The following is a 14,595-nucleotide window of genomic DNA, read 5'->3' on the forward strand; positions in this document are numbered from 1 at the left end:
ATTTTTATGATCTTTAGCTGTAATGTTTATGAAGCATTTCTTTATGTATTTTCCAGTAAAACAAATGTAAAGAATACCCCCCCTTTACCTGCATTGCTGGACTTCTGTGCATGTTGGATGCAAGTGTCTCACACGAACACGAGTGTGTGTGTCAAGCTCATTCATTGCTGTGTGACTGTGCACGCCTGCTGAACATTCTCATACTCATACCGCTCACTAGCATCAAAAAGCCATCCTCATTCTTCCGGAGGCCCTCCACCAGCTCTCCTAAACCCAGTTATGGCATCTGCTTGATGTGGATGCAGTCCTGGACCGAAAGGTGAACTCCAGTCATCACATCTCCCTCTGCCACAGTCCAGGGGGCGGTCCCGTGCTCCAAGGCCCTGGCGTACGCCCTGGGGCAGGGTGTGTGAAAACCGGAGATCAGAAAGCAGAGGGCATCATCCAGACAGACTTGCTGCAGGAAATTATCCCCAGGTAGTTAAGCAGTCTAGGCACTTGAGAAGACTGTTAGGTAAACAGATTTTCTCAGTGCCCTTGTTACCCTGGGAGTTGGACTTTAGCCTTCCTTCCATTGTCCATCTTTACTTACCATCACCAGCTGCTGCATCCTTTCATGCATGTCTCTGATTCCTTGCTTTTTAGTTTAACAGTCAAATCTTAACCTCTGTAACTGTTTTGTTTGTTGTGTTTTCTCTCTCCCAACCTCCCTTTTATACTCCTTTTAGGCCAGAATGGAGTCTGTGAATCGACCCTACACTTCACTCATGCCCCCTTTATCCCCACAGCCCAAGCTAGTCACCCCCTACACGGCCTCACAGCCTTCACCACCCCTCCCGCCCCCGCCCCCTCCCCCGCCTCCTCCCCCGCCCCCTCCGCCTCCCCCTCCCCCTCCCCTGCCCAGCCAATCCGCCCCATCTGCGGGCTCCGCAGCCACAATGTTTGTCAAGTACAGCACAATCACCAGGCTGCAGAACGCCTCTCAGCATTCGGGAGCCCTGTTTAAGCCTCCCCCCGCATCAGGGATGCAGCCCTCAACCTCACTGGCAGTGAAGCCTCAGATCCTGGTACCCCCCAATGGAGTGGTGCCTCCCCCGCCGCCTCCGCCCCCGCCCCCCACTCCTGGGTCCGCTATGGCCCAGCTGAAGCCCGCCCCCTGCACCCCGTCCCTGCCACAGTTCAGTCCCCCACCTCCTCCACTGAAGATCCATCACATCCAACACGGCTCGCAGACAGCTCCTCCAGCGCCCCCACCGCCTCCTCCCGTTCCTGCCCCCCTCCCTCCCCAGGCTCCCCCCAAGCCCCTTGTGACCTTGCCCCCCCCAGCCAGCACCAAGACTGTGCCACCCGCAGTGACACAGTCGTTGCCACCCACACCTACTCCGCCAGTCCCCCCAGTAAAAAAGCAGCCGGTTCTTCCTGTGTCTCACGTTCCACCCTCTCCCCCTGTTCCTCCGGGTCCGGTGCCCCCGCCCACGCTCCCCAAGCAGCAGAGCTTCAGTGTAAAACCGCCCCCCTCCCCGCTGTCCCCGGCGCCCTCCGTGGTGAAGCAGATAGCCAGCCAGTTCCCCCCACCTCCAGCCCCACCTCCCGCCGAGGGGCCGCCCTTAAAGCCTGCCTCGGTCAGCCTCGCCCCACAGTCCCCCCCTACCGTGAAAGCGAAGCCCAAGTGGCAGCCCAGCTCCGTCCCTGTCCCTTCTCCGGACTTCCCCCCTCCTCCCCCGGAGAGCAGCCTGGTGTTCCCTCCTCCGCCCCCACCGCCACCCGCCCCGGCCCCGCAGCCGCCGCCCCCGCCGCCACCACCGCCGCCAGCCACACCCACAGCGGCTCCTGCCCCGGACAAAAGCTGCTCTCCGGGCAAAAAGACCAGTAAAACCTGCAGCCCCGGGGGAAAGAAACCTCCCCCGACCCCGCAGCGCAACTCCAGCATTAAGTCCAGCAGCTGTGCTGAGCACCCTGAGCCCAAGAAACCCTCAGTGGACAGTCTAATCAGCAAGTTCGCATCGCCAGCCGAACCCTCGGGGTCTCCCGGCAAGGAGACCCCACCACCTCCAGCAGCGCCCCCCAAGCCAGGAAAACTTCATCTTTCCGGAGTTAACCTTCCTGGGGTGCTCCATCAAGGATGCGTGTCCGCAAAGGCGGCTGTGCTGAGCGGGCGCGTCAAGGACTCGGCGGTGGAGTTCCCTTCTCCCCCGTCCGATTCTGACTTCCCACCCCCTCCGCCGGAAACCGAGCTTCCTCTGCCCCCCATCGACATCCCAGCAGTGTTCTCAGGAAGCACCTCTCCAAAAGTGGCCGTTGTTAACCCGCAGCCGCAGCCCTGGTCCAAAACGTCGGTGAAGAAGGCCCCTCCGCCCACGCGACCCAAACGGAACGACAGCACCCGCCTCACTCAAGCCGAGATCTCGGAGCAGCCAGCCACGGCCGCAGTCGTGCCGCAAGTGCCCACCTCGCCCAAATCCAGCCTTAGTGTCCAGCCTGGCTTCCTGGCTGACCTCAACAGGACACTGCAGCGCAAGTCCATCACCCGGCATGGCTCGCTCTCCTCCTCCCGCGTGTCTAGAGCGGAACCCACGGCCACCATGGATGACATGGCATTGCCCCCGCCACCCCCCGAACTGCTTTCTGAGCAGCAGAAAGCCGCTTACGGAGGCAGTCATATATCAGGCTATGCAACGTTGCGGAGAGGACCGCCTCCCGCTCCCCCCAAGAGAGACCAGAACACCAAGCTCTCAAGAGATTGGTAGCTACCGTAGGATTTTATTTTCATGCATTCTGTAATCAACTCTACAATCAGCTCCCCTGATCATCTATGAATTCAGGTGTTCAGAGCCTCCTGGTATGTCGTCGTTATTCAGGTAGTGTTCAGCTCCGTGTGTGTGTACATGTGCGGGTGCACACAGAGCTATACATATATAGGCAGCGTGTATGTATATGTGTATACACATATCTGTATGTATATATATAGCTGAAAGTGACTATTTATTCTCTCCTAATCTGAAAATGAGTTTTGTGTATTTTGGGTGGCAGCGGCATGGAAGGGGATATATGTCTTGTCCCTTATGGTTTCTGTTATCTATCATTTGGATTGGACCAAAAACTTCAGACTTATTTAGAAGGTATTTTATAAATGTCCATGTGCGGCCTTTCTGTGCATGTTGTGTATTATATATTAAGGATAGATGTATAATGTGCTATTTCTCAGTTTGAGAAGACAACCAGAATGTTCGGTGTATCCATGGGGCTTTTGTGTTTTTTCCCCCCGTTGGCTGAAGTTAGAACTGCTTGACACTTCATTTCTCTACATTAAGGGGCACTTTAATTAGGAATCAGTTTCATAGAATGGGTCATAGTGCAGTGTGGGGAAATTTTCAGACACTATCAGTGTGTGGTTGTGTAGAGAAAACAGTAAACATGTGGTGTAACTAAACCATTCTAGTTGCAGTACTGCTGCCATGACCCCACCGGAATCTATAGAGTGTGCTCTGTCACAGGTAAGCTCTTTGCCTATAACACGTGGATAATCTAGTGCTGTTATCCTGTAGTTCTTTCTGTACTGTTGGGACCCTTTCCACGAGCTTGTGAAGCTCCATCAAGTTTGGTTTCATGATCCTTGCTTTGATTTATTGTAAGAGACTATCCAACATGATACCCTCGGAATGCTCTGTCCCGGCATGTCTTTGGGTCACCAGTTACCTCCTTATAGTGTGTGCTGTGAGTGGGTGTTGATATTAGGTATTCAGACAGCTGATAGATACTCACATCCTTTGTCCATTATGTCGCATCATTACGAAAAACAAAATCACCTTGTGAAATGCGTCTGTTTTTTGTAGTGCTCTCTGAAGGGATGGATTAGAAAAGAGAACAAAACTGGCCCCTGTGCAGCTGTCATTAATTAGGTTTTCTGTAGCTGGTAATGTGACATATAAAGAATTCACTTAAGTATGGGACTATCATGGGGGGGTGAGTGTTTCGACGATTTCACCCATAGTGACCGGAGCACAATAGGGTCCTTGCTTGTTGTAGCCCAGTTGTAGAGGTTTATCCAAGTTACCAGGTATTCTGACAGAGTCTGTAGTCCAAGGACAGTAAGTGACATTACATACTATGCATATGCGGCTTGGTGTAACATGGAACCACTGCTCTAATGACACACTATAATTCCATATGCTTCACACTGTACTTCTAGATGTTTTATTTTCCCCTCTGAATTCTCCTTGGTATTTGAGAAATGTGTACTGACTTAGCAATTTGTGATAAATTGACCATTAGGCCAACCTTAGAACTACTCTTAAACGGGAGAATAAAAAGTACCTCCCCAGCAGTGATAAGTCAGCACACCTTGTAATGAACATCTGTGCCTGCTGTGAATAGGGATCATCAGTGCAACTGCAAAAGTGTTAGACCCTGTGTGTAAGGAAAAAGTAATGTCCATAAAGTGGGACAGAGATGGTAAATAATTCAAGAGTTAGCAAGACTGTGCGGTGTACACAGCATTTCTCACTCTGCAACAAAGTACTGCATCAGGGAAGGTGGAACCCCCCCCCCGCCCCGGCCATTGTCACATCTCCAGGATGTGATAGTATACTCCTGTTTATAGAGCAATAAGACTATATACCAGTGTGCATTTGCTATAGCCCTACTTCTTTAAAAGATACTTTTTTAGATCTTTTTCAGTTCACAAAGTTTTATGTGCTTGATATTCTTATGGTTATGAAGTGACCTTTACCACATCTATATTGTTCATTTAAGCATGCACTGCGATTTGAGTACATTTGAGTAACACTGCCAGGTGCCACTGTGACTCACGAATGAAGTGATTCCCCAGTCTTCTGCCCGCAGCTTTATCTTCTACGGATCACCCTTATTTGTGACATAGAGGACTTTTAAGACTCTGAACCCAATGGTATAAACATTCATCACTAGGGTTTTTTATTGTGATGGTGGTCCTTCATATAAGGATGGACAGCTCTCCCTGAGGGAAGAAATAATGTTTCCTCAGTCTTCCTTCACTCCCGATTTGAGCTGTAAGATCCAACCTTTTTTTTTCAGCAGGGGATTTCCTGGGCCTTCTTGCTTGTGTCAGTCCTGACGGTAGCCATCCTGAACCGATGCTGCTTCTAGTGTATCATTTTCCCGAAAGAGCAGATATCCTTTAGAACACAGCCAGAGGAGAGGAACTGTGTCAGTGGCTTGGTGACTATTTGACAACAGGCTGTTGCCCTTTACATTTTTCCAAAGACAAAGAAGGCTATTAATCAACTTTTTTTTCCTCTCTATGTGAAACAGCTGAATCAAAAAACCCAAAATGATACTTTAGATAAACTTGAAATGTTTTACTCCCTGGAGGTTTTTTTTAATTGGGATCTTTGTTGGGATGTGGTTTGGAGACTGCTGTTATTTGGGCTCTTTTCTTCCCTGGTGTGTTCAAGAAAAACACTGCCAGATGACACTAGTACTGTGCCTTCTTCCACTGCCTCCTGCTCAGCTCCTCTAACCCAGCAAAGCTTCTCCAGGTCAAGGAAGAAAATCTTGTCAGTTGGCTTGGCTGTACTGAAAAATGAACAGTATCCTGCTGTTGAGGGCAGTGCAGACAGGTGCCTCTTAAGAGCTGCTGCTGCTGCTAAGTCACTTCAGTCGTGTCTGACTCTGCGCAACCCCATAGACGGCAGCCCACCAGGCTTCCCCATCCCTGGAGAAGATTGGAGTGGGTTGCCATTTCCTTCTCCAATACGTGAAAGTGAAAGTGAAGTCGCTCAGTCGTATCTGACTAGTAGAGACCCCATGGACTAGTGACTTGCTAATTAGTGACATCCTTAACTTCTAACACAAAATTTCAAAACTGGATCCAACCTATGCTTAGTTTTGGCAACAACTCTGAAGGGCAGCAAAGCCTATTCTGTTAAAACATTAAGTTCATAGTTACGTTATTCTATATTGAAGCTTGGCTTTTATTACCCAAATACATTTTTTTTCCCTTAGCTGCTATAGAATTATGCTCTTGCAAAAAGTATCTACTCTTAAGGTTTACAGGTACCCACTTCACTGTAAATTGGGTGTATTTTATTTCTGGGGCTTTTTAAGATAAGATTGTGGATTCTTCAGAAGTTACAGGAAACAGTTTTCATCAGAGCATCTCAGAGGAGCATCCTGCAGACTGTCCCACAGCCCTCAGACATCAAGGTGCTCCTGCCCGCTGCCAGCACAGCCTGCTAAGGAAGGACTGTGAACTGTCTCAGCAGTCCCATCTCCATGTACGTTTACTTGCCACTAAAAGCAGTCCTGAGGAGATCATAAAGGTAAACAGAATTGGGGGGATCATGAAGAATAATTCCAATAGGTTAACAACTCTGAGGTGAATGTTAATAGGAGCTGTGCATCCAATTAAGAGCTTCAGAAGCTGCTATTTTGGGAGAATACAACTGCTAGTAAGTTCATGTCAAGGATGTTAGGCTATAAGGAGCCTGAAAAAAAACTTCAGGTAATGGATTGATTTGACTATCAGGCCACCAACAGAACCCCTTGTCACTTTTTCCCACAGTTAAAAGCAATTTTATGTTACAAACACAAGGTGATTTTAAATAAGAAAACCTTTTCCTAGTTTTCGATATTACCAAACTGTTTCATGTAGGTTTTATGTAGTTAACTTTAGAACTAACAATTTATAACTTATGTAATCTCATAACCTCACAGATTTTGTTTAAACCGATTAAAACTGTATGATCCTATGTGATTATAGGTGTAATGACTTCCTTTAAATAATTTGGATTTGTACACTTATAAGAGGATGTTTATTTCTAAAAATCATTTTAGGTTGCAAGAACCTTTTGGCACTTGAAGTTTTATTTTATACACTTCACATTATTTACATACAGCAAGTTATTCCTGACCCTATAGGAATGTTTGCCCACTCACAAAGTTGAGATTTGATTCATGGAGAGATGCAAGTAGTACAGAATTAAGATTTATTTTCCTTTAAAAATTGAATGGAAGACAATTGTTATCTCTTTACTAGTCTCCCTCAAAGTAAACAAGTGTTCAGTTCTTAATTGTGCCCTTAGAAGGTCTATAAGAAATCCAGAATTTAGCTGTAGAATACATTTGCTAAGTAAAAATAAGCTAAACACAATATACTTGATAAACACTTGAAGGAAATTGGTTTGCTCTTTTGCTTGTTGAAGTATAAACCATTTAGGAAACATCTGCTGTATTTCCCAGTGCCTTGAACTCTCTTGGAGGAACAGTATAAAAAAATCTAACAAGCAAACTTTGAGGTGCTAATGAAAGGAGGAAGGTGTTTCTGGTTTGTGCAGAAACAGAGACTGTCTCACAAGAGATGGCTTCATCTACCTAATCAAGGTCTGGCTGCTTTCTACCAAAGACATTTAGAGAAGTGAGTCAAGTCAGGGTGATGGTGAATACTACATATTTAAAGGATGGCCAAGTTCGGAATGAATGTTGAGCATGGATGGCTATTAATACCAAGCTCATAATTGAAGACTCAACCTCCTCTTAGGCAGAACATGCTTGTGGCACTTAAACAAAATCTGCATTCTGCAAACTGTCCATTGTTTGTTAAGTTTATTGTAACCTAATACCAAAAACTGCCATTTTTCATGATTACCACCTCCTATATTTCTTTCTACTTGTAAATAATTTCTCCTGGGAAAAAAATAGCATTAACTGGAATGTTTCAAATGACTTTGCTTAATTTTGTCAGCCACTAGTGAATTCCTTTTATAAAAATGTACATTTAGAATATCAGCTTGTGTAAATGTCATAAAAGCATTGTTTACTGTTTTAAAGAAAAATTGCACATTTAACTGAGATTGCTCCCTCTCTTCCCATTTCTTTAAAAAAAAAAAAAAAATTGGAGTAAAGGCTCACACTAACATCCAGGCTTTGGGAGCTTTGCCATAAATATATACAGTGTAGGAATATACCTTTTTAAAGCATGAAAAAGGCAAAAGGAACTGCATTAAAAGTACAGGATAGAGGACATTATTCAGATGATTACGCACAGCTCGGTAAAGATGAAGTTACAGTTTTTCTTTCAGCTTTGTTGCTATTATTTTCTTCTACTTCAATGTACACTCATTTCATTATGTGCCTTGCTCCCTGATTGTGCAAACCTATATATAGATATATATATATGAGAGATATATTCAGTACTACTGACGATGTTTTTGTTCTACTGCTGGATTAAGTTATTTTCCAAGTTACTATTCTTGCCAAGTTACTGTCAGTAAACTATTGTAATGGCTTAGGACAGTAGTCATGCAGTCACTGTAATTTACATGTTTCCATTATGTCAACTTATCCAGTCCTTAATAAAAAGAACACAGATTCATTGAAACATCTGAACTGGACTGGACTGTTTGTGGATCGGCACCGTAAGAACCTGGTTTTGCTTTTTATGTTGAGGTACCCAAGACAGACTGCAACACGCACATAAAGCGTGAAGGTAAACTATAATTTGATGTGTTCAACTGAAAATAAGATTTTTTCCCCTTTAAACAACACAGTAAGAACGATAACAAAAAAGGGTGCTTTTTGTTTGAAAGCCTTGGTATCACAATCATGTATTGGACTGCCATGTCAAGGTATGTGTAAATGTGGATTTGAATGTATTTATAATCATGTTACCATTTACCAAACTAGGGAAAAAACAGGTTTCCTTTTTACATTAAAAGAACTGTATGTATTTGGTGAAAAGTATGTCATGGTCATGTATGGATGTGAGAGTTGGACTGTGAAGAAGGCTGATCGCCGAAGAATTGATGCTTTTGAACTGTGGTGTTGGAGAAGACTCTTGAGAGTCCCTTGGACTGCAAGGAGATCCAACCAGTCCATTCTAAAGGAGCTCAGTCCTGGGTGTTCATTGGAAGGACTGATGCTAAAGCTGAAACTGCAATACTTTGGCCACCTCATGCGAAGAGTTGACTCACTGGAAAAGACTCTGATGCTGGGAAGGGTTGGGAGCGGGAGGAGAAGGGGACGACAGAGAATGAGATGGCTGGATGGCATCACCGACTCTGTGGACATGAGTTTGGGTGAACTCCGGGAGTTGGTGATGGACAGGGAGGCCTGGCGTGCTGTGATTCATGGGGTCGCGGAGAGTTGGACACGACTGAGCGACTGAACTAACTAACTAATCAAACTTCAGGTTCATTTACAACAAAAATAAGGACAAAGTATTTACAGCAACAGGGAAGGATTTTATGACACGCTTTTAACTTCAGTTCAGTCGCTCAGCCGTGTCCAGCTCTTTGCAGCCCCATGGACTGCAGCACTCCAGAACTTGTAACTTACCACCTTATGACCACCTAGTGGTAAGGATTCCGGGCTTTCACTGGTGTGGCTCGGGTTCACTCCCTGGTCAGGGAACTGAGATGGCGCATGGCACAGCCAAAAAGGTTACTTGCAGAAATACATTCACAAGACATTTATTTGCATATACCTTGCAGGATTTTATTTAGGCCAAGTTCTTAGTACACAGCAACAATTAATTCCAAATATAGTTTCAAAATTAAAAAGTGAAATGTCCCCCCAACTTATCTGGAGGTGGTTTAATGGCACACACAAGAAACATTACTGGCAACAGATGCTCCCTCAGGTTTTCCTACATCGTTTTTACTGAAGGCGTAACACCAACCCTCCCTCCGGGAGCTGTAAGCACAACTGGCCAGATCACAAATTGTTTACATTCTTTTCTGTAAACTATTTTGTTAAGAAAAAGATGCATGGACACAAAATATGATAAAAAACTGCTTTTCCATAGAATTCTGAAGTTTGCAAAAGACGTTTCCATTTTAATGTGAAAATAAGCTTTTTGTCTGCTTTTTGTTTGATTTTTTTACAAAAAAACCTCAAGATATTTATTTAGCAAGGATCATTTATACACAGGCCCTGTCATTTTGTCAATTTTTTTTTTTTTGAAGTATGAGATTCTCAAATCGGAACAAAGCTCAGCACAAAAGAAACTTAAGGTAATGAGCGCACTGCCTCCATTCAAGAACTGTTTTCTAAGGCGCTCTCTCTAGATAAGGCTGTGCTGCTCCTTCCAGTGCTGAGACACTGTACCATTTTAGCTACATATACCTAATGAAAAAGACCATTTGTACTGAGTGTAGTTTCAAAAGGGTTAAAATGAAGATTACTTTTACTAATTAAGGCTGCACTCAATACACTCCTTTAAACAACACTTTGAATTGTATTAATTGAAACATAGTGTTAACTTTTCAAGTATCTTCCTGAAGACATCAAGTAGAACTTTAAAATAAACATACAACACAATTAAGACAGTTGCAGAAAGAATACCAGGCGCTGAGTCAGGGATTCTACTGTTGTTAACTAGCTGCTACCTGAAATGAAACATCTAACCTCATCAGTAAAATAAGACTGAACTAAAATTTCTGAAATCTCATCTACCTCTAAAACTCGTAAGGTGGTAATTTTCCTCATGTGATTTACTTAACACTGATCAGGAGTTTCTGGCCAAAGAAGTTCAGAAGCGAACAGATGAGAAGTGATGCAGATTCCCCATTCTTTTCCAAGATGTGTCAACCACCTGCTAGCTCCTCCATCAAAGCCTTTTCAAAGAGAGAGGTGGCCTTCAGGTCATGCCATGCTCTCTCCACAGAGGAAGAAAGGTAGTTAAAGAAAAAGTACCAGTTCTTAATGCAGAATGGTCACCTGCTAAAAGAAAGTGAGCATAAAAGGATAAAAGCACACTACTATCGTTTCCATGCCTCTCAGACAGAAAAATCTTAGTGATCATGAGATTGCTGAGGAGCACAGCTACATTACAGAGACCACTGTGAAGACAGAAAGTCTCTCTGGCTGGGTAATAAACAGCAACAGGAGGGTAAGGGGAGGGATGAAAACGTCTCACGCAGTGACTCGTAGGAACACAGCAGAAGTAGCAGGTCCTTAACCCTGCAGTAGGAATAGCAGGTGTCCCGGAAAAGATAGAAAGCAAGTCAGCAAAAGATGGGAAGTACTAAACAAGACATCTTAAAGGATTCATATGTATTTCAAACAACAGGCTCAATCTCTCAAATCTAGATTTTGACATGTTGACAAGATTTTGGTTTTCAATTTATTGCCTAGGTCATAAGGTAAACAAGAAAGTATGCTTTCATTGAAATCCCCATGGCCTGTCCAATAGTAATACTTTTAAAAAAGGGAACAACTTTAAAGTCAAATCCCTCCTTTTTTTTTTTTTAAAGGCAAAAGGGAGTGGACACAAGTAAAAAATACTTAAAGAGGAAATGGACCTCCTCTAGCCCAATAAAATGGTTGCTTACTGGTCAGCAGATTTTATACCTGAATCACCTTTGCCACAATACTATGTAGCATGTAAGATTTCTGCACTCATTTAGAATTCCTACTACCAACCATCGTGTAGTTTATTTTAAAATGGGATGAACTTACAATAAAACAAATACTACCCTCAAAGACTATTAACATGCAGTCTATGAAATATTAAAAGTCTCCAATGACTTTAAGCCTGGTCCATCATCATTACATAGTATCCTTCCAAAACAATATATAGAATTTAAAACTGTACAAAAAAGGTAAAATATGCAGAAAATCCAACAGGTGTTGTTTTTAAAACAAAAAAATACACACACATTATTTCTAAAAAATATAGGAAAAATCGGCTGACCCATGGATCCCTGTGCTGCAGGTCTTCACTAGTATCTTCTCAGCTCCCATATCCAGCAGGGGTCCAACGGGCAAGCTGACCACCACCACCTTTTTTTTTCTTCACCACCAACTCTTCATGCACAGTTGTCTTCTGGGCTTCTGAAGGTGGGAGCTGTGAGAACTATTTGCTGGATTTTGAAATACCTTCTGCTTTATTAGTCCACTAAGCTTTCTCAGCAAAAAACTATTTAAATAACTTTGAACATCTAATTTCAAAACAGTTTTCCTAGTTACACACCAACACTAGAAGAGTTTAACCTCTCCAAGTATAGTCTTGGTTGTATCCATAATGAAGCTGAAGGCTCAGAGGACACTCAAGGGCCATTACTTTGAAGGAAGACAGGGAATTGCAGGGCATTAAGGGTATCAAGGTGACCTAACAAAGTATAAAGTGTAATTTACAGTGTACTGGAGGCAAGTTAATGAGAATGAAATGCAGTGTCTGGGAAATCTTTGTTAACTGCAATGTGTGAGGGAAAAAAACCTGCAACTTTAAAACAAAATTCTTAAGAAAACACTGTATCTGGGTCTCAGTTACATGGTGATGCGTTTTGTGCTCTGGTAACAGATTCATAGGTAGAGTATTAGCTCTGTCTGCACTGTCTGAACTCCCTCACACCTACCACACCTGCTCACTTTTCAGTCACATTCCTCACCTGCACTATCATGTTCAAGGCCCATGTCTGAAATACACGCAGCTGCCGCCTCTCACCTTTCACTCAACACTGGGGAGTCACCTGGCAGAGCTCTCTTCTGGCCAGGTCACTGAGACTAGAAAGGACCCGTGGCAGCTTTGGCCTGTGAGCTGGTGCATCATCACTGTATTCACCTGCCAAACAGCCAGGCCTCCTGGATTTTTTTCAATATCTCTTATTACAGAAAAGATGACTAAAGTCATCTGCCTTCCAAACTCCACTGAATTCAAATTTGTAATTGTGCAGATGAAAAAAAACCTGGATAAGCACTTGGCCTTATACCAGTCATCCCACTATTCTTAATCTGAAATATAAGGTTTAGATTCTACCAAGAGCAGCTACTGCAAAGGCCAATCATACAGAATTAAGGGAACAGTTATCTTTTCTAAGTGAGTAAACAAATTGAACAGTAGCTAACACTTGCCATTAATAACATTCAGAGAGCACAGGAGCAAGCCTTTTGTTCCCAGTGACTCTCAAGACAACTGAAAATAACTGTTAAAAAAAAATTTCATTCCCTAAATAGTAAAAGAAGTAAAGAAACAGTTGGTCTGACCTCTAAGATCCTACTCCTCTAAACAGCACCTAAGCCCAGGGTTTAGGATGCCTCGTGAGCAGGGCACTTCTACTGTTCACCTCTCTAGAACCTTAGGAGCCTTCCTGTCTACCTCGGCACGCCCACCTGAGCTCATGAAACCGGCTGCACTGTCACCCCTGTGGGTACACTGCCATCAGCAGCAATGCAGTCTCACGCAGCAGCAGGACCAAACCACCCTCAGAATGGAGACTCAAATCGATCTCACAATCTACGAACTGAGAAACATGAAGGGATGCAAGTCAGCTCAACATTAACTTGTTCAGAGCACTCAAGTGCTGAGAAAATGCAGAATTTACAGTGCTGAAGAGGAAATAGGCCATCTGAAACAGTTACAAAAATGGTTATGTATGATACTTAAATATCGGTTCCCCCTCCTCATACAAGTGGAAGAAAGTGTGGGGCTGGGGCACGCACTGGGCCATGCGGCTAACCTTTAGCACAGGCAATGCAGATCATCCAGTGCCACAGATTCGGCAGGAGGAGAAATCCCAAGGGTGTACAATATTCCTGAGAAAGATCCCAGATTTTTTTTCTGAATCAGTTTTAACCTGATTTGTTTCACATAGTTACGCTGTTATACCTCTGATATATTCAGAAACCGTCACTTTATTTCAATCCAAACAGCTCAGCATAGTATAAGTGATGGCAGAAAGATCCATTTGTTCAAATTCAGCTTGCTTTTTTTGTTTTAATACTGAGGGATAAACCAAAAACAAACAAAAAAGGTAGCTTTTGTCATTTGTATCCTTCATTCATTTCACTGGAGGGGAATCCCCAGGGCCTTTCGATAATCTGGGAAGACCTGACTATTCCTGTGAGGGAGACAGCCCAGCTGAGCTTTACTCAGAATAATGCATGATGGACTCCACGTAGTTCCCAGGAAAAAGCCCAGTCACTCCATTCATAACTCCCTCATACCAACCATCGTCATTCTTCTTGATGACATAAATAATGGCTCCTTCCTGAAAGGACAGCTCATCTTCCTTGTCTTTTGTATAATCATAAATTGCCACAACTAGAGGAGGGGAAAAAAAGATATGAAAAAAGAAGAACATTCATAGAAAGGTAGAACCAAATAATGACTACCCTTTCTGAACTTCTGCAACACATCAAAAACTGACTTTCTCAACAAAGGACCCGCCCCTCCACCCAAGTTCATTGTCTAATACTCAGTCTCTACAGTGGAATTCCATGTTGAAGTTAGGTTCAAAACTTCATAAATGGCAAAAAGTAGTATTTAGTCAAACTTACTGATCAGTCTGTTGAAGACACACACACAATCCCAGAATGGGGAAAGATAGCTGTGTGATAAAGCACCATATTATGTAAAAACATGTATCTTTAAACACTGGAATGATACTAGAGCAATGAGATAAACTAGGAGAGGCCAGTGAGAAAATGAAATTGAGAGAATGGCAGACTTATCTCTTTCCTCACACTTTTAGAGCCTATGCCTGTTAACAAAACAGTGACGATGCGTGAATCATGGGCATCTACCATATATATTCCTTCAAAACACATGCTGTGTTATGCCACCAATGTAACACCTCCACGGTAACAGACTAAAAGTGTTAAGAAAACTGAGAGACC

At 43.7% G+C, this 14,595-nt stretch overlaps 2 protein-coding genes across 15 annotated transcripts in view; one reads left to right on the forward strand and one right to left on the reverse strand.

The window, feature by feature from the left end:
* Window positions 1–7,894, forward strand: part of RAPH1 (Ras association (RalGDS/AF-6) and pleckstrin homology domains 1) — a 107,235-nt gene extending 99,341 nt beyond the window's left edge. For 5 of the 7 annotated variants that reach the window (XM_088828156.1, XM_088828162.1, XM_088828164.1 and 2 more), the window contains one exon: window positions 729–7,894. In XM_088828156.1, coding sequence (XP_088684282.1) covers window positions 729–2,747 — 2,019 coding nt within the window. In that variant the 3' untranslated portion in view covers window positions 2,748–7,894. Of the gene's footprint in view, window positions 1–56 lie in introns of all 7 variants that reach the window. The other 2 variants (XM_088828171.1, XM_088828176.1) reach the window with 2 other exon arrangements.
* Window positions 7,895–9,780: 1,886 nt separating this feature from the next.
* The window catches only part of ABI2 (abl interactor 2), a 107,237-nt gene continuing 102,422 nt past the window's right edge, over window positions 9,781–14,595 (reverse strand). For 7 of the 8 annotated variants that reach the window (XM_088828206.1, XM_088828208.1, XM_088828205.1 and 4 more), the window contains one exon: window positions 12,545–14,020. In XM_088828206.1, the coding sequence (XP_088684332.1) occupies window positions 13,845–14,020 (176 nt within the window). In that variant the 3' untranslated portion in view covers window positions 12,545–13,844. Of the gene's footprint in view, window positions 14,021–14,595 lie in introns of all 8 variants that reach the window. The other variant, XM_088828203.1, reaches the window with a different exon arrangement.

This window comes from Moschus berezovskii, chromosome 2 (assembly GCF_049115385.1).
Source record: "Moschus berezovskii isolate FMDL1 chromosome 2, NW_MosBer_1.0, whole genome shotgun sequence".
NCBI classification, from domain to species: domain Eukaryota; kingdom Metazoa; phylum Chordata; class Mammalia; order Artiodactyla; family Moschidae; genus Moschus; species Moschus berezovskii.